At 39.1% G+C, this 20,314-nt stretch overlaps 3 protein-coding genes across 4 annotated transcripts; 1 reads left to right on the forward strand and 2 right to left on the reverse strand.

The window, feature by feature from the left end:
• Positions 1–1,290: 1,290 nt before the first annotated feature.
• LOC117628580 (transmembrane protein 120 homolog) lies at positions 1,291–5,723 on the forward strand. The gene is made up of 10 exons (XM_034361065.1): positions 1,291–1,767; positions 1,982–2,060; positions 2,180–2,277; positions 3,228–3,332; positions 3,438–3,517; positions 3,819–3,909; positions 3,984–4,091; positions 4,176–4,262; positions 4,818–4,886; positions 5,390–5,723. The coding sequence occupies exons 1-10, from the start codon at positions 1,513–1,515 to the stop codon at positions 5,516–5,518; spliced, it is 1,101 nt and encodes a 366-aa protein (XP_034216956.1). The 5' UTR covers positions 1,291–1,512; the 3' UTR covers positions 5,519–5,723.
• A 2,625-nt stretch (positions 5,724–8,348) lies between these two features.
• On the reverse strand, positions 8,349–13,320 carry LOC117627356 (trihelix transcription factor GTL1). Of its 2 annotated transcripts, none has more exons than XM_034359420.1 (3): positions 12,090–13,320; positions 9,603–11,229; positions 8,349–9,361 (listed from the first exon to the last, which is right to left on the reverse strand). In XM_034359420.1, the coding sequence occupies exons 1-3, from the start codon at positions 12,503–12,505 to the stop codon at positions 9,350–9,352; spliced, it is 2,055 nt and encodes a 684-aa protein (XP_034215311.1). In that variant the 5' UTR covers positions 12,506–13,320; the 3' UTR covers positions 8,349–9,349. The 2 variants fall into 2 exon arrangements, with proteins under 2 accessions (XP_034215311.1, XP_034215309.1); XM_034359418.1 differs by having other exon boundaries at positions 8,349–9,365; positions 12,090–13,316.
• A 4,022-nt stretch (positions 13,321–17,342) lies between these two features.
• On the reverse strand, positions 17,343–19,693 carry LOC117627948. The gene is made up of 3 exons (XM_034360269.1): positions 18,622–19,693; positions 17,862–18,413; positions 17,343–17,754 (listed from the first exon to the last, which is right to left on the reverse strand). The coding sequence occupies exons 1-3, from the start codon at positions 19,477–19,479 to the stop codon at positions 17,644–17,646; spliced, it is 1,521 nt and encodes a 506-aa protein (XP_034216160.1). The 5' UTR covers positions 19,480–19,693; the 3' UTR covers positions 17,343–17,643.
• Positions 19,694–20,314: the final 621 nt, after the last annotated feature.

A 20,314-nucleotide genomic window follows, 5' to 3' on the forward strand; every position in this document is an offset into this window, starting at 1 on the left:
CCTGTATAGAAAATTGACAGGAAAAAACCGGTAAGCTAAGGGGTTAGCCCGTTAGGTCATCCACACTCTTGAAAATTTCATAGACCAAATTAATTTGATTAATAGAAGGCATTCCTAATATTTGTGAAGATTGACTTTTGGTTCTTGGTTTGTTATCAAAAATATAATTATGATGGCCAAGTAGGTAGAATTGGGAGAGTTGGACAGGATAATTAGGCATAATGAATAGTTGGGTAGTTGCTACAGCCGCAGTATTAACTTATGGGACCTAAGGAAACTCTCAAGTAAAGCTGAAGTCGGCGATTAGTGGCCCCATTGATTGTATTTGTCCCTAATACCTGGATTAAGACTCTTATCCGTAACCTCAAATTGTTGCTTAGGAGGCTAGAGGCCATCAGCAAAAGCCCCAAACAAACAAAGAGAAAAGAATCAAATTGAACAGAAATTCAAAAGTTTTTTACCCTGAATTTTAAAAAAAAGGAACAGAAATTCAAAAGGGTGGTGGAGTGGAGGCCCAGGTTGTGAAAGGGCTTTGGTCAGCCTGATTTTGTTTTGTTTTGGTCCTACTGGAACCACCGGGGAGGCCACTTGAATATGACAGTGACACTTCATGTTACTAGGATTAAAATTCCAGCAGCCTAAACCTAATAAAAGAGGAGAAAGAAATCAAGCAAATAATCCAATCACAAAATGATGAGTATGAATCAAGCAAATAGGAGCGGAATAAAAAAAAGAAAAAGAAAATTGAAAACTGAAAACACTTCAAGTTATTTTCAAAATTAAGGATGATTTTGAAAACTAGATTTCACTTTTTTTTTTAAATGAAAACGAAATATGTTACCAAATATGTTTTTAGTTTTCAAAAAAAGTGAAAAGTGAAAATAAAAACTAAAAACGAAATGATTATCAAATAGCTCATAAAAAAATCTTAAATTTGAAACTCTTATCAATATAAGGCCATTCCGAATTATTTTACGTATGATTTACGAATGATTACATATAAATACATTCAGTTAACAAGATAATAAGTAAGAACGTGAATTCACAATTTATTCCGTACTTTCTAGTTTTACCTTGAGACCTTTTACCAAAGATTATTTTTTATTTTTTATTTTGGGTCTCTCATTGCTTGAATAGGAGAGGAAGAAAGTGAAAATAAGAATAAGAACAATATGGTTAAGAAAAAGAATATAAAAGTAGGACCTTTGCTTTCGCCAAAAACAAACAAACAAAAAAAAAAAAAAAAAAAAAAGTAGGACCTTTGAGTGCAAAAACCAACTGGGCTACGCTACTAGTTGTTGGCTACCAGTCAGTTTGTGAGAGGGGGCTTGTCTTCGAGGGTTATGTATGCTTCCCAAAAACCAAAACCAAAACACACAAAATATTAAGGCATTTTGGGTGGACCGTGGAAGCTAGAGCTTTGAATCCTCGAGATTGAAACAATCCAACCAAACAAATAAGCGAGCTTTGAGGGACGAAAGCAATCAAACAATCGATTGAGCAAAAGATAGGATGGGAGAAGCGAAGAGGAACTCTTCTTCTTCTTCTTCGAACAGTGACGAGGACATACAAGCACAAGTGGCCAAAGCGGTGGAGGGTGTGAAGGAGCTTCAGGAGTCAGCTGCTTCCTTCATCTCCAAAACCTCCACTGATGAGCAAGCCCTTCGCCAGCGATCCCAATCTCTCGATTCCTCCATTCGCCTCCTAAGGTCCCAGCTTTATTCTCTGCTCTCCAGCAAGGCCTTGGATCCCAAGTTAGCAGAAAAGGCGAGTTCTTTCATCCCCTTTCTCGTTTTCATTTGCTCCTGCTGCTTGTGCATGTCTATGCATGCAAACCCAACATCAGAATTTGCTCAATTAGCTTCTTTCATGGATCCATTGATCACCCTTTTTGTAATTTATTTTCTGGGATTCTAATTACGCATGAAGTTGAAATTGGATTGAAATTGATTGGTGTTTTTGGTGAATATGTTAATGGCAGCTGGAAGAAGATTTGCAGAGGGCTACATGTGTGTTGGCGGATGGTGATGCCGCTTCATTTCTTCCTGGCAAAGCTCAGGGTACCCTTTTTATTAATTACCTCATTGATCATTAATTTTGAGATTTTTGCTTTAATTTTGTGTTGATTAAAAAGATTGGGGTCCGTTAGATGAATGTTAACGGGTTAACATTTATGCAGGAGGGAGGTTTCTGAGGATGTTTCTTGGTCCTATAACCGTGCGTTCCTCCAGCAAAGACATCCAACTCAAGGTTAAAGAGGAATACAATGCTTACAGAGTACGTGATATGTTCTTAATTGCTTTATGCTTTTGCCCATTTTTAATTTTTGGCTTAAGGTATATTTCCTTTTGGGTAAGCTTCATATACACTGAAGTTTTTGGAAACTGAAGGAATATGCTCACTTCACATTAGAGGTACCAGTAATACATTTAACTTTAAATATGTGAAGTAAAGAATCAGCGCTTAGGATCATGCCTATAGTTATGAACTAATTAGAATCACTGAAGACTAAAAAGATACTTCAAAACTTATCCTAAGGTCGTTTAAATACAAAAACTTCACTTATTCAGGCCACTTGATCTCTTGTTTGGATCATTTTCCAGCGAAAGCTTCTGTTTTTTTTTCCTTTTCCTTCTCTTTTTATAGCCCTTTGCATGACACAACTGACACCTAGAGGTTCAAACTTTCTCCTCTGCACAGACAAGTGATCTCTATGAATTTGGAATAAGTGGGATTTATTCCTTCTTTGAATTTTTCTTTTCTTCTTTTTAGTCTCTTTTCTTACCAAGCTATCTTGAATTACGAAGGTAGGTGTAATGTTCCGATACAAATATAAGGCCCTTGAGATTGAATTGACTAGTAATTCTTCTAGTTGATTGAGCAGATGCTTCCATCCCAGATAAAGTAGGTTAGCTTGTAAATTCTCATTTTTCGTGTTAGTGGGTCATCCTAGTCTTTGGGTCGAGCATGACAACTCAACATATCCCCAACAGGAAGCATATCTCATAAATGTTTTATTTCCCCCTTATTTTAATTATTCCGTTTTGATTTTCATTAAAATCTGATCCCTTCTAGTATAATTTACCTATATAGTATGCTTTCCCTCATGCTGCTTGGTTACTGTTTGTTTCGTATAGTTACCTTGTCCATCTTCTGTTACTACAAAGAATGTCAAGTGAAAATAGCGTGAGCAGCTTTACTTACAATGATATATTACTTTGGAGCAGGATAGAACTGCCCTGCTATTCCTTCTTTTTCCAGCAACACTACTTATTCTGAGATCTTGGCTTTGGGATGGATGCTTGCCAACATTCCCAGTTCAGGCTTACCAGGTACATGATAATGACTTGTCCCATCTGATTTGAAGAATGTACTGATATTTCTTTCTAAATGCGTGATTTCATAATAGATTTGGCTTTTGAATTTATGCTTATTAGGCATGGCTGTTATTCCTCTACACTGGTTTGGCATTGCGAGAAAACATACTAAGAGTAAATGGAAGTGATATTCGTCCATGGTAAATGCGCACCTTCCCTACATCTTTTTTTCCTTTGTATTGGCTGTTATTCCTCTGCACTGCTTTACAAGATAAAAGGACCAAGTGAGATTGACCTTTTATTCTCAACTTGGGTTGATCACAACCATAGTTTATTTTCAATAATGAAGCTGAATTAAGTTTAGCTCTGTGTGTGTTTATTTTTAACCAGAAAAAATTTTCATAGCATGCAGGTTTGTTTCATTTATCTTGGTTAGTTAATTGGCATTGTGATGACTGAACATACAAATTTCTGCAGAAAGATACTGATATGCTTTTGCAGGTGGATATACCATCATTATTGTGCTATGTTTATGGCCCTTGTTAGTCTCACATGGGAGATTAAAGGACAACCAGATTGTTCCCAAAAGCAGGTAAATTTTTGTTTTATTGTGTGTTAAATTTTAATGGCTTTGGAACCATTAATGATTCATTAAATCTTGTGCAGAGAGGCGTCCAACTTTTCCTACAATGGGCTATGATGCAAGGAGTTGCTATGCTTTTACAGAATAGATATCAACGCCAGAGACTCTATACTCGAATTGCATTGGGAAAGGTGCCATTATAAAGATTAATTGTTTACTTAAAAAATTTAAGCCTGCTTCTTTCACTGTTTATATATTTGTTTTGCAATTTTCAGGCCAAAAGAATGGATGTTGTCTGGGGAGAAACAGCTGGTGTAGATGGTCAACTGTGGCTTCTATGTCCAATACTGTTTATATTGCAGGTGATTAGGCAACATGTTGCCATCTTTCCTAAAAGAGATTAGTGGACATGATTATGTTTACATACAGCAGAATTGAACTACCCCAATGCCACTTGAGCTAGAGCTCACGGACAAGTAGATATATGAGTTAACTCGTGCTAAATGCAACCTGATTAACTGATGGTTTGTCTGCATCAAATTCATTTTATGCCTTTTAGAAGTTTTTGGAGACATCCAGCTGAATGAATTGGTGAAGAAAAATCTTAGGCCATAGAAATTCTTGTGGGAATTTTCTTTTAAGGTAATACAAAATGATAGGTTGCATGACCTATCCATGACTTCATACAAGGTTGGGGTTGGACTGCTACAACTCAGATAAACTGAAATAGGCTGACCTCTGTTGCAAGTGCATCTATGTATGTTTTGAAAGTGGGTGGGTGGGAAGCAGTGATTCTTTCTTGCATTGAAATGCAATCCAGACCAAGCTTGGTCTGCTCCAGATCTTTATTCTATATCAAACCCAATGACTTGAATGCAATTATAGCTGAATAATTGTTTGTGCTTACGTTGTTTTAGGGTTTTGAGGCATATGTCGGACTACAATTGCTTAAGACTGCTTTGGTTGGCGTTGCTTCTGAATGGCAGGTAATTTGTGCTAGAAGGTTTCTCTGATTTATGTGAACAAGAATAAAAATGAAAGATAACACATAGCCCCTTCATTCTGCTTTTGATGATTCTCTGCCAACTGTCCTGTTTCTGTTCTACCTGATTTTTTTTTTAAAACCAAAACATAAGTGATTTTTTAAAGAACTGGGTTTTGAAAGATTATCAGATGCTTCAATATATATATATATATATATATATATATTTCTTCTCTCCCGTTGCTGTGACTGCCAAAGTTTAACCAAACGAAAATGTAACTTTGTTCCTAATCTGAAAAATATTATAAAGCTTTTCTTGGACTTAAGAACGAGCAGATGTACAATATAAAAGGTTTTCCTAAAATCCACTAAAAGTGGGGAGCTCTGTGATTTCCAGGAGGGCTAATATGACATTTTCACTAAAGATCAAGAGAACTTGGTGTAGTTTACTTAGAAGGAGAATCATATCTATCATTGCGTATGTAATGGGAAATATATTTTATGCAGGTAAGTTTTTGCGGCGTACTGCTAGTTTTGATGGCAGTTGGGAACTTTGTAAATACGGTACAGACGCTTATGGTGAAGTCAAGGTTTAAGGCAAAGATGAAAAGAACTAAGAGCAAGCAGGATTTGTAGTTGGAAAGGGCGACCCTGAATACTAGGATTAATCTCCCTGAAGCTTCATAGGAACTCATTTTTGTAACGTTGTTTCTGTTTATCAAAAGAAGATGTTTTAACACTGAGGCAGTGGAAATCGCCTTTCATTTTGAGCTTTTTATGAATGTAGAATTGGTCTTTTTTTATTTATCAATTTATGAGTCTGGCCGTGAATCATTTGGAAGAGAAGCATGAAACTTTGATACGTTTTTGACTTAGTTTGATACTTCTCCTGCATTCCCTTGTACAAATAAATTTTCATGTTGGCTGCAGACGGATATAGATTGTAAAGCACCCCTCCATTTAAAGAGACAATCACCATTGTGGGATCAAGATGCATCTACAGTTGAAAGTCATTACGATCAACTATTGATGCATCTACAGTTGAAAGTCATTATGATCATCAACTAGTCATTATGATCATCAACTATTGATGCATGTGGAATGCATCTGGCTTCTAGCCATGTATGTGGGATTTGCATGTCCACACTGAGACTCACATGCATCTTCGCATTAGAGTCATTAGCATAATCCATAATTCATAATCCTAATCCCTATAGGGTTGCTAACACCTATGGTGATATTGAAAGGAAACCCGAGACATATATGCATATGATAAATCATTATACATAAAGAGTAAAGTTACATAAATGAATTAAGATTTCTTATATTTTTATTATTTTTTTAATCAAAGGATTTCTTATAACATTTTTGTGTTGAATAAACGTATGAATAGAATACAAACAAGCATGTATCACCATGTTTCCATAAAAGGTTCTTTCTGTTTTTGGTTTCCTTCAATAGTTCTTGGTTACCAATCGGCAGCTATGACACTTACCCTGCAAGCTAGTAATTTTAGCCATGAATAATAATATAAAAAACAAATTGGAGCAGTAAAAAAGGAAAATAAAGTGACTGAAAAAACAGGGTACAAATCTTTTGTTACCGATGACGACGTTGATGAGTTTGATGAAAGCTGAAAAGTGATAGGGCAGACAGACAGACAGTACACGTGCGTGGTGCAAAAGGAAGGAATCTCATCACACCGCTTTCACTTCATTCATAGACTTCATCTTCAAATTGGAACTTAGAAAGGACGCCATGCCATCATCAAATATTGAATAAAATAACCTATTATTTATGAACTTTTTCGATACAAGTTATATTTTTTAAATTTAATCCAATTTATGTAGAGACGGATTCGAAAATTTACGGAAGGTGAGATTCGAATTCAGACGCAAGGAATGTAAATTCATTATCGTAACTAACCGATACAACTCACTCACGTATCTAATTATTTATTTATTAAAGCATCATTTTGATCCAACAATGTAGCGTGTAGAATGACTTACCATGTAATCAACTTGGAAAACAAGAAAGAATCAATTCAGTTTTTATTTTTATTTTTGGATACGAGAATCAATTCAATTATACACTGCTCTGTCATGTTAAATTGTTTATTTATTAGTTATAATAATAATGTATACACCTAAATTAAGATGCATGTATTCTTCAAACTTTATTACATCCTTGTTCCCTGGTTTCTTCAACCTTTATTACTTGATGGATGCAGAACGAGAAAAGAATACAGCCTGTGGACCTTCATTAATTCAGTGTTAATAATTCATCCTTCCACCCACACCAACCAAGCACACCTCTTTGCCCATGTGCTGTGTATGTATTTAGTGAACTTCTCTTTATGTATTTGTACTTTGAGATTATGAGGTATGTGTACTGTTAATGGTAGTTAGAAATACTTTAAAAAAATCAAAGTATCGAAAGAAAAATAAACACTCATCACTACAAACGATATTATAATTTAATCTAATATAAATTACAAAGAGAGTAATTCAAATTCAGATCTATTTTAATCAACGTGACTAAGCTCATATCAGCAAACACACGAGTCAATTATTAAATACAATGAATGACTTATTTTGTGAAGAGGTTGCTGTATGATTTCGAACTCATTATTACCCGAACACTTGAAAAGTGAAAGAGAAATGGCATGTGGCATGTGGCATGTGGCATGTGGGATACAATGAATCATGAGATTTGAAAACTGTAGCAGGTGGTGCAAGTTGTTTAAGATTAATTATGAGATAAATTAGTTTTGTTAAAGAAGAGAAGGTGATTAAGAAGTTGATGAGAACAAGTAATCAAAATGATGGCCTCAAGTCGTCCTTGCATTCAGATAATTAACAATAACAAGAAGCAAAACTAATCAAAGATTTACAAATATTAAACAAGATTGTTATCAAATTACAGGTAATTAAGTGATTATATTAAGATAAGCAAGTCAACCCTTGGAATACAACAACAGCATCAAAACAACTGGGCTATAATGGGAGATTGAGAGTGCAGACAAAGCTATGTGTAAATCCCGTTATCAGCTGACGTGGCGATCAGCAGCCAAATGCCTAACACTCCCACCACCACATGTTCGGCCAAAGCAGAAAGCCGAAAGCTGAAAGCCCCATATTTCTCAAAAAGTCCTGCTTGAAAGTGAAAAACCTCTCTCTCTCTCTCTCTCTCTCTCTCTCTCTCTCTCTCTCTCTCTCACCGTTTAGCTGGCATCAGTGACGCAAGTTGTCGATAAAAATAAATAAGCCCATTTGTCTGTCTACCATAAATGAATTATCTGGTTGTTTTTATCACCATGCTCATCTTTATCTGCAACTTTTTCAGTTTCACATCACACCAGAGAATAGATAAAAGATAAAGATAAAAGATAAAAGATAAAAGATAATAGATAATATACATTTTATGGAAAGTTTATGGAAAATAGGAAGATTACAAAAAGAAAATATAAATAATGGTGCAGAATTTGAATAGGGAAGATGAATTCTAGAGAGCCCAGCTTGTTCATTCATTCATTCAAATAAACCAAGCAAGTTACAGAAGAAGTAAAACGAAAGCTTAATTAACAAGAACAAAAATAAATAAATAAAAGTAAAAAAAGAATACTGCTGAATCATCTGCTTCTGCTTCTGCTTCTGATGAGACTGTCACTTCTTCTCCCTCTCTTTTCCGGGCTTTGTTTTGTTTTTCTTATGAAGATGCTGCTGCTTGGAATTTTAGAGCAAGCAGCTTATTTTGCTTGTGTCTTAATCCAATCCCCCTTCCGTTTTTTTTCCTTGAAACGGTTCTTTATTCACCAATAAATCAATAAATTGGAAGAAAACTGATCCAAGATATTAATTCATCTCAGAAAAGCTATCCTACCCAAGAAGTAGAAAAAGAAGAAGAAGAAGAAGAAGATCAAGAGGAACAACAAAAATCAGAAGAAGATGATGAATTGGGTGATGAGCAAAGGAGAATGAAAGAAATTTAAGAAAACAAATTATAAAAAGAAAAGAAATTGGAAGAAATATATGCTATCAGGATTTCCAACTGCTCAGGTAGATGTGATCATGTGAGGTATAATCTTACTTGAGCTGCTTCTGATTTTTCTGAACAGGAAGTAGATACGTACATATGGTACAGTAAATTTTGGCCATGCAATGCATATTCTTTTCTCTTTCTCATGCACTCATTGAACCATGGCCAAGAATGAGGCAGCCCCATTGCCTCCCCCATTAGAGGACTGGCCTGTTGTGTTCGGTTTCTGAAACTCTATCTTATAAGCCATCTTCCTCTCTTCTTCCATTTCCTCATCGTCTTCTTCATCGATATCATCGTCTTCCATGTCCTCCTCTTGATCCATAATATCGTCGCTATTGGCTTCCTCAATCCTATCATAGTCATCTACCGCTAATTGTTGAAGATGATCATGCACCTCCTGCTGCTGCTGCTGCTGCATCAACTCCTTCACAATGTCTTCTGGCTTCAAATATAAACACAATAATCAGCATATATAAGAGCTAAGTGATAAATATAAACCCATCAAAATTGTTTACAAATTTCGGTTCGCCAAAATAATGTGCACCCAGTTTAATTAAATCTCATTTATTTATAACAAAGAAAATGAATACATCATTTTGTCACATCAAATTTTGTTCAACAAATTTGGTGCTTCCTATAACAAATGTTCTTGGCTAAGCATTATATGGAATAACTTTACCTTCTTGGCTGCCTCATCTGTTGCCTCTCCAAAGAGATTTTCCACATTTGCGCTTTGATTTCCGTTCTTGTTTTCTGATTGATCAGTAGCTACCACTGCCTCTTGTGTTTGTGGCATTACAGGCACACTTGGTTGGGCCTCTAAGCTCCTATCTTGCGGCTGCGTTGCCGAATCTGATTTCGGGTTCTCCAGCTGCAGTTGCTGTTGTTGTGGTTGTTCCAGCCTGTTCTGGTTACCCAATGAGCTGCTGCTGCCGCCTCCACCGCCGCCGCCGAGTATCCTTTTCCGGTAAAGAGCATCAAGTTCATGAAAATATGGACATGTTTTCGCGTCCTCGGGCCGCTTCTTATTGCTCTCCTTCACCTTCTTGAAGTACTTGTTGATGTTCTCCCATTTCTCTTTGCATCTCTTGGAACTCCTCTTGTACCCCATCCGCCCCATCCCCGCCGAAATCTCCTCCCAAAGTGGACCCTTGGGCCCCGCCTCTTGGTACCTCGACTCGAGCCCACTTCTCAACTTTATCAGTGCAAGCACCTCCGCCTTGGGCCATCTCGAAGACGACGCCGGTTCTAAGCTCCCTCCTGCTCCTCCTCCGCTAGCAATATTCTCTTGCGGAGGCTGCACCTGCTGCTCCGGTACAGCCAGCACCACCTGAAGATTCTGCGACTGCTGCTGATGGTGACGAACCTGTTGCCCGTGTTGTTGCTGCGGAGGCTGTTGCTGCTGCGGCGTCGTTTGATGATACGATGTCTGTATCGGCGGCTGTACCGATTGCTGAGCCAACGGCATGACAACCGGCACCGACGGAGGGACAGGTGGCGGCGGAGCGGCGTGGACGTTGACGGGCGGAGGTAGTTGGATAGTCTGACCAGTAATTTTCTGCAGAAAAGAGATGATGGCGGCGTCTCTGGACGCGGAGATGGCTCGCTCTTGGCTCATGAGCTCGTGCTCCCGAGTCAGCCGAGCCATCTCCTGACGCTTCCACGCCTCTTCCCTTATGGTCCTGTCCTGCTCCCTCTTCTCTATTACTTCTAGAAACCTCTGCTGCATGGTCTCTTGCTTCTGCATCACCTGCTTCATCAGGACCTCGAAAAACTCCATCATCTTTCGGGTGCTGCCGCTAGTACTAGCACCCCCTCTCTTCCGTTTTCGATTCGAAGGCTCTCCTTCCACGTCATCATCGTCGTCCTCGTCGTCGGTCCCCGGGGACGAAGACGAGCTGTTGGAAGAAAAGTTTATGTCCATTGGAGTGGCCGTTGTTGCTGCTGTCTGTGGCGGTTGGGAGGAGGGCATTACTGGAAATGTAGGGGGAGGTTGTTGGGAGGGCATTACGGGAATTGTGGGTGACATTCTGAAGGATGAGATGGGCATGGGGTTGCTGAACCCGATAGAAACCGGGTTAGGGGAAGCGTGGGTGACGTGGATAGAGGGAGAGGCTGACACGTTGACTGAGGACGTGGCGGCGGTGGTGCCGTGTAGAGCCTCTAGCTCACTGAAGAACTTGTAGCTCTTGCCGTCTTGACGACCCGCGCGGCCTTCTTTGGTCCGCTTGTAATATTTGTGCACGTTCTCGAATTTCTCCTTGCATTTCTTGGCACTTCTTTTGTACCCCAACTCCGCTAGCTTCCTGCACAATGTGTACGAAACCATGCACTCACTCTCACTACTACAATATTATAAAATCTTTATAAAAAAATGTAATGTATTTTATATTCCAGGTCTTGCATCCGAAGTCTTGTGTTCAAATTCCCGATAGCGAATACCACTTATATAAAAAATTAAAAAAAATTAAATCTTGATCCTGATCGTATTCCCAACTAGGACCTGAGTTGGAAGAAGACAAAAGAGAAAGAAGAAAAATGAGAGGGGAGAGAACAATCCAGGCTCCCCCCCTCTCTCCCAATGGTCCCTCACTTGGTCTCTATCTCTCCTATAGAATAATGTAATATTACCTGTCCATAGTGGGAAATTAGAAGCATTAAAATAAGGGGTTAAGAGAGAAAAGAGTGGGAAAAAATTACTATATTATAATTATGATGTGGGGAAATCTTATCGGGATTTTCAAATTTTTGGGTAATAAAATTATATTTTGAAGGAGAAGAAAAAACAAAAAAGAGAGGGGAGCGAGGGATAGGGGGGATTGGGTACAAGTCATGCAGTGGATCTGAGCCGCTCTATATTCCAAGAAGGAAAAGAAAGAAAGAAAGAAAGATGCCCGACTCGTGAATCGTGATGGAAAGAGATAGAAGCCCCCATGTCCCATGTGCGGCTGGCTGGCTGGCTGTGTATGTATATTTGCAGAAATCAAATCATTTCTTCCCCTTTTTTTTTCTTTTCCTTTTTTTTTTCTTTTTTTTCTTTTGGTTTTGTTTTTGTTTTCAAGAAAGGAATTTTGCAAAAACCCATCAATAATCAATATTGGGAATGCCAAAAATGCTGAAAATCAGAAGAAAAAGAAAAATATAATTTTTGATTAGTAATTATTACCTGGAAACATCTTCCCACAAGGGGCCTTTGAGGGTCGCGTCGCGGAAGGATACATCCATCTCTGACCTGATTTTGAGAAGGGCCAAGGTTTCTTGGCGCGGCCACCTGTTGCCGCTGGACCCAACGCCACCGCCACCGCGATCTGCTTCGTCTCTCGAAGCAGCGAGAGCGTCTTCAGCCGCAGCAGCTGCTCCAGAGAGAGTCATGAGCTCGTCCAGATTGACAGAAGCGGAAGCAGGAGGCCTGCTGCTGATTGGCGAGGCTGCTTCTACTAGCTGGGCTTGGTCTCCAGCTTCTGCTGCTGCGGCTGCCATGGAAGAAGAAGAAGGACCAGCAGCAGCAGCAGCAGCAGCTCCCATGTCTTCAGCTTCCCCAACTCCATAATGGGTTTGGGCCCCTCCAGCTCCTTGCTGCATATTTGATATTGGGAATTGAGAAAATTGAGAAAATGGGTTTCTCAATTCTCAAAAAAGCACAAGTGGGTCTTCAAAATTGTGGGTAATTCATGTGCCCAATTGGGCAATGAAGTGTTTGCTGTAAGTCCTTGTACTGGGGGGTGGGGTTGCATTAAGTGGTAGATCTTCTTCTTCTCCTTCTACTTCTTTCTCCTTGTTGGGTGAAAGAGGAGAGAGAGAAAATGGAGAGAGAGAGAGAGAGAGAAGAGGAGGGTAATGAGTGATATTGAGGGAAATTTAAGTGGGAGCAAAAGGGGAGGTTTGGTGAAAGAGAAGGAGGAAGCAAAAGGGAAGAGATTAGACAACTGGAAAGATGAAAGGCAGAAAGTGAATTCCTATGAGTTAGTGCTGGCCTTCACCTCCAGTCTTTCATTCAGATTTGATTTTTATTCCTTTGTTTTTGTTTACTTAAACCAACAGAAAAATAAAAAGGAAAAAGAATATAAAAAACAGAAAACAAAAATGATAATAATTAAGGAAAAAGAGGAAGCAGTAAAGAAGAAAGAAATAAGGTTGATGAGGAGCAGGAGGGCATCATCATCATCATCATCATCATCCCCATCTCAACTGCACTCTTTCCTGCTGCGCTCTGCCTGCAAAAAATGACAGACAGAGAAGAAAAGAAAAGACAGAAAGAGTGGATGGGCTGTGGGGGGCGAGAGATAAATGAAGAAAGAGAAAGAGAGAGAAAGAAATGAATGAATGGAGAGATGACGATTATGAGGGAGATGATGATGATTAAGAGAGAGAGAGAGAGAGAAAAAACTTGAAGAGATGCTATGTTGTCAGCGGCTCTCACTTTGCTGCTAATAATTGTCAAAACCATTTACCACCATATTTTACTCTCTTTTTTTCCTTAAAATATTATTTTAAAATAATATTTATTAATAATATTATCTAATACAGTGCCACCCCAAAAAAAAAAAAAAAAAAAAAACTCAAAATGAAATGACCAAGGGGGCGGCAGGCAGAGCTAGGCAATTCTCACATCCATCTTTAGGAATAAAAATCCAGTCCAGGGCGATCTTTTATTTGCCATTCCAATAATGTCATATCGAATTGACCCAACAATCCCTCTCTGTGCTTGTGGCCATGTACAGTTGGACTTTGCTTTAACTTTACCATAACCCTTGGCACCACCAAAATTTTGCCCCCTTCCCCTCAATTCACTCACTCTCCGGTTTCTACCGTCCGAGCTGTGTTATCAACAGTCGTTCACGCGTGCATAAATAGTAGCGCATGAAATTAACGGTCAAATTTTGCGTACATACGACTAAGAGGGCAGTAGCATATTCCTTTTGGTAATTTGCTTTGCTCACATTCAAATTGATGACACCCTTTTAGTGCAAATTCCAAATTGTCGAGGCACACTAATTAGCACAGGAATCAGAATATGATCTGCACACTCTCATCAAACCTAACCCTAGTTTAAATCCAACCCAACCACACAAATACTCTAAGATCTGCGGCTTTATTAATCTTTTATCTTTATCTTTAGCTTACCAATTAAATTATACAAGACGCTCCTCCTCTTCCTCAATCCTCATATATATATATATATATATATATATATATTATATGAAAGGATTAAAAATGAATAAAGTGACTATTTGCTAATGATAGAAAGAAAGAGAAAGAGGTAGGAAATTTTAATCCCACATCGAAACTTTGAATTAGCCTGGAGGGAGGAGGGCTTGGAGTACCTGTGATGTTGTCAGATGACTTTAGTTTAAACAAAGCTTTGTCGGCCCCATCTCCCATCTGACATGCTCAATAAGTCCCATGTGATTGGAGCCCGTAGAGAGGCCGATGGAATTCATCATAAATACAATTTAAACACAAATAATTTTTTAAATTTTTTAAAATTTATTTAATGAGGCCTATTTTACACCAACAATGCCAATGCCAGCAGCAATTAATTATATATGCTTAAAATTTACACGAATTGACAGCGCACAACTCCTGTTGCAGCTTATTCTTTCCTTTTTAAAACCCTTTTTCCATTCACACAAACAAAAGCCTCAACTGGTAACCCATTTTCCCCATTTGTATATACATCCAGCTTTTAATCGCATTAACACTTTGTGGGCCACATCACACGCTCTCACTCTCATTCTTCAACTCTCTTTCATCATCCTGCAAAACCCTAATATCCATATATCATTGTACCAATCATATATACACAGTTATTCTTTTATCTGGATGTTCGCACGTTATTATCTTGTGAATACTATTGTAAATAGACAGGCAGGAAAGTAGAGAAAGACAATACAAAATGCATGAGGTCCGCATGATAATAACGTCCAAATGTCCGCATTGGAGAATTTCTATATATATATATATATGTATATGCATGCATGATGTAGTATTTGCTTATATGTTAATTAAAACAAATTAAAGGTATTAGAGTTAATGAGACAGCTAGAGAGTTTTAAATTAGAACTCTCCCCAAATTAATTTGGTGACTTTTATATAAATGGTCATTAATTAAGGGATCTCATTCTGTGATATTATTTGTCCAACAAGTTTTCGATTCGCTGCATGTGATTCTTTTTAGTAAATATATATATAACAACAAGTTAGAAGTGGACCTTTTTATTTTTTTTCTTTCTTTTGTTTTGCCCTAACGAATAGGTAAGGAACAATTGGCTACTCTCACATGGTAACCATTATGTTGCTAACATGAAAATGTTATTAGATTTAGACCACCGGATTGTAACATGGATGGATGCCCATGTAAGAAAAGGGTAGCGGCACTTATATTAAAATGGAGTATTTGCATTGTTTAGTTTGTTCCATACCATAGAATCACCAAATCATGCAATAGAAAAACAAGAAAAAGTACAAAGAAATGTGGGTGAAAGAAACCCATGTGGGATAAAGCATTAGGTTGAAGTTTTGGGGCCGGCAATAAGAGGGGCTGGCAATAAGAGAGGCCGTAAATAATCATCTGATTATAGTCTTACATGTTATGTTATCAAAATGTCAATTGTGTTCAAATGTTGAATCAACTAATATAATCACCAAATCATGCCATGGAAGAAAAAGAATATGTGGGCGAAAGAAACCCACATGGGTAAAGCACTAGGTTGAAGTTTTGAGGCAGACAAAAAGAGAGACTGCGAATAATCATGTAGTTAGTCTAATATGTTATGTTATCAATCTATCAATTGAATGTTCAATAACCACGTGTACTTAATCTAACATGTTATGTTATCAATTTATCAATCGTGTCCGAGCATTCAATCAACTAAAAAAAAGTAGAAATTTAAAAATTCAAAAAAGTAGAGGTGGATGGGTAAGTGAGTGAAAGAATGATGAGATAGGAGTTTGGGGAAAGAGAGAGGGAGGGAGAGAAGGGAGGGTAAGGAAGAGAAGAGAAGAGAAGAGCATTAAGCATTTTAGGTTGAGGGGGAGACAAGAACAGATTGGCACAGCTGTAGAAAGGGGCCCAATACATGAGAGGATGAGGGAAGGGATGGAGGGGTGGAACGTGCGTGGCGTTTCTCCCGGATTTGAGAAACCCCTAACTGCCTGGCATCTACCCCATGCCCCCCGATCACTGCACATGCCACTTGCTCCTCTTCTCTTTTCTTTTTTTCTCTCATTTTTATTTTTAACCACTTATATATATTTATATTAATAATTTCCTTTTTTTTAAAATGCCCCCTCTATATCTTACTTCTCACCTCTGAGCTGGACCCTAACATGCTCTCTCCTATCCCATCTTGGCTTGTTTTTACACTGACCTACCCTCAGACACACAATAGTGTGTTGTGTTTGCTTTATTCTTGGATAAAAAAGAAAAAATGTATGTGACAAAGCTTTAGAATTCACTTGTTTCCCTTTCTACATGATAATAAGGGCAACAAAAAACCAACTCAGTATTTTCTGGCACGAATCAATGAATTCGATGTAAATCGAACTCAAGACCTACTAACCTTTAGTTGTACCACAAATCCGGCAACTTGCAACTCAATTTTTACTCCCACCAGTCCCTGTAACGTTTTTCGTTTCTTTCCGCAAAATAGGCATTTGGAAAGAAAAGGTGTATTACTAGAAATGGGAATTACCATAGCATCCCTAGGGAGCTTCCCTTATTACTAAAAATGAAAATTACTCTACTATCTCTAGGGACCTTTATATATACAACAAATTGCTCTTTTACATTTATTATGATTTATTTATTTTTTCGCTAGCAAACGAAACAAAACCTAGGGTTCCTACATTGGGAGGTACCCAACAAAATTGATATGTATTTCTGGTTTCCACATCTGGAGCTATGAAGGTGAAAAATATAAAACATTAGGCCACTTCAAAAAACCAATTTGGGCCTACTATACCAACTAGTCTAAATCTAGGCCTACTGTTATCACTCACCTCAACATGGGCCCCACAACCTGAATCGTGGACCATGACCAACTAGCCAGCGAGGCACCATAGGCCATGCGACACCAAAAAGGTCAAAAATATTGAGGTGCCTCGGCGCAATCCAGTCCGAGATGAAGTCTACCTCAACTGTAAGTTTCTGAATATTTACGAGTCTTGACGGTCAATCGACAAGAAAGTCCTACCGTCCCTCAATCTAATGGCCTGTAAATTCAACCATTACATCATTTTCAAAGCAGCAGACATAACTTTTGACTTAATTTTCCTCACTCAAACAGCTCCATGAGCACAGTAAGAAATGCTTAGCAGCTCACAACTTTTTGGAATTTGGTCACATCAAATCCATTCAACCGTTAGCCTTGAGTTACAAAAACGAGTAAAAGATTAGAAGAAGCTCAGCACACAGGCATTAGGGTTTACTAATTTGCATATCAAAGTTTTGAACAACTACTGTTTGTCTCACTTAATCAGCTAGCAGATGTTCGATCTCAATTTATGATTTGATACCTTCTGAACAAAATCGAAGGCAAAGAATGTAATACCCGAGCCGTAGGTTGGCATGCTTGTCTTCAACTTTTCTGTTTACAATGAAGCATTCTCATATCTGCAAGCACATGTTTTCAATTTGCTGGAGGTCATCCGAATAGATAGCAGCGATGTTCATGTCCAAAATCCAAATTAATTGAGAGAATACCCCGCTGCTAACATAGTCATTTAGAATCAGTAATAGAGCCAAAATCTCCCTTAGCACACTGCCCCACTGTTAGTCTAAGGACTTCCTCACTTGTTTGGTTCAGTTTGCAACATAAACGTCGTGGTACCTGTGCAAAGGAAAATCAATATATCACTAATCACTAAAACTAGAACAGACATGTCAAGAAATCAATCTCTCTGCATACGGCAAAAACAGCTGAGTGAAGAAACACACCAGATGCCATTTCTTGGTGAGTGGATAGCCCAAAACCTGAATTTTCCGCAGATTGCGCAAAACTCTGAACCGGGGAAAGCAGAGAACTTTTCTCTTGAAATCATCTTTTGCTCGAGGCCGGACATATGAGCCCAATGTAGCATTCTCCTGTTTTGTAACATCTTTCAAGAAGAACAGAATAGGCTTCTTACAGACAGACCTATAAGGGTCTTTGGTATCGAAATCGAATTCATTCCTGTGACTTATCCCATTCCAAGCAGAGTAAGTCTGCTCCGAGCGCTCAAGGTCACGAGGGAGAACAATGCTTGGGAATACTTGAACCACATAACCAACCGAGACTGAGAATGTGAGACGGCGTCTACGATCATAGCAAATAGACCGCTGCAAAAAGCTGGTGGGTTGGAGTCTCATTGCCTGTGTAAAAAGCTCCAAGCTTTGTAGAGAGGTGAAGCCAGGATAGAAAGGGTCAACAGCTTCAACATGGTGAATGGACACAAATGGTGCAATTGGGTGTGAAGATAACAGACCATGAGCATTACCCCTAATATCACACTGCCACAACAAGACAAACCCAGTTCACAATTAAGCAATGCTCTCTAAAACAGAAAGATTTATGAATACATAACAAACCCATTTCCCCAATTAAGCAATGTTCTCCAAAACAGAAAGATTTATGACTAATGGCAAACCAATTTCACCAATTATGGAATGTTCAGTAAAATAGAAATATATATGGGTAAATTTAAATATATATAATTACCTGGTGGAAACCAGGTTCTCTGGTTAAGGGAACCCCAAGTTCAGTAATGCAGGCATGGAGACGATCGTCACTTCCATAGAGCTTTGGGTATCTCTCGAGACACTCATCTTGCATTTCAGAGAGGGCTTCAGCCAAAGGGTGGCTAATGGCGATTCCCCCACCACCAAAAGCCATGGAGTGACTGAAATAAGTGTTGGCAGAGTGACTCTCAGATGGGCTCCCCACATAAACCATCTCCGACGAGTCGTACTTGCTCAGAACGGCGACGAGGTTATCGACATTGATAATCGTGTCGTCGTCGGCGAGGAGAAACCACCGGACGTTGGGGAGGCCGAGGCGGAAGCACTCGGAAACTATTCGGGAGATTCGGAGCCCCGACGGGTGACCAGTCGGGTTGGTGTACCGAAACCGCGATATGTCCTCGGAAACCATGATCGGCGGCAAGGACAAATCGACGTCATTTTTGGGGAGCTTCTCTTCCAACCAGACGTGGCCGCGCATGTCGTTTGGGCGCCACCAAAGCCGCACGTACTCCCTGCGCTGCTTCCAGAGTTGGGCAGACCCGGCAATGCCGAAAACGATGTCGTTTAGAGTGAGCTCCTGGGAGTGTCTGAGTTGTTGTTGCTGTTGGGAGAGTGAGAGGCTGCGATTGCGGGAGGGAGTGAGGGTTTGAGGGGCAGGGAAGGGCTGAGAGGCGCCGGAGAAGATGAGGGAGAGCCAAGCCGCGGTGGAGATTACGAGCGCCGCGACGGCGATGATGGCGGTGGCCACGTGGCTCTGACGGTGACGGCGGTTTTTGGGCGATCGAGTGGCGCTGCTGTCGAGGTCTTTGGGGTTTGTTGACGGCGTCGTCATCATCGTCCCCAACGTTCATGTCTGTGCACTGGTCGCCACCGAATCGAAGCCCCTCTTAATCTCATTGAATTTGATTAATTAGGGTTTTAATTTGGGACATTTTGTTCTTTGTGATTTTTATTTTTTGAAATTTTGAAGCCTTTTTGTTTTTTAATTCTGTAACAGCCAATGTTAACGGAGGCATAAAGTATTGGTAAAGAGAGACGTTGCTGCGCGACAGTGGCTGTTGTGAAAAGGCGTAAAATCGTGGGTGTATCTGTACGTCTGTAGCCTGGCCTGAAAATCACGACACGTGTCCGGTGTGCGGTGACGGCCATAAGTCCTGTTAGAGCCTAAGAATGCCACGTAACGCGACTGTCGCGCTTCAGATCCGTAGCTTTCCCGCTGCCGCAGGGAATTATATTTTCTTTTTCTTCTTTTTTTGGTGGGATTGCCGCGGGGAAATTACGTTATTTGAAATTTGAGTTGAGATTGATTCATTTTTATATTATTTTTTAACTTAAATATTAAAATAGTTCCCGTGTTTTATCACGTTGCTCAATTTTCTTTCGCTTAAATTTCTTTTTTACTTCACTCTACCCTCCCCAAAATTCAACAGACACACACGACAAGTTAAAGTCTCCATAGTTGTGCAACTCCAAACTGCAACTATTATACATTCAAAGCACATATATTTAAGTCTCCAAAATCATATTCCAACTCCTGCAGCTGGGTACGAAGTTGCTTTCGTTTGTGGTTACGTTATCATAATCGAACCAAAACTTTATAATATAAACAATACATATGCAGTAGATGAAACATAAGCATTGCACAAATATTAATATATACACACAACCTC

The sequence above is a fragment of the Prunus dulcis genome, chromosome 5, assembly GCF_902201215.1.
Source record: "Prunus dulcis chromosome 5, ALMONDv2, whole genome shotgun sequence".
In the NCBI taxonomy this organism is placed as follows: domain Eukaryota; kingdom Viridiplantae; phylum Streptophyta; class Magnoliopsida; order Rosales; family Rosaceae; genus Prunus; species Prunus dulcis.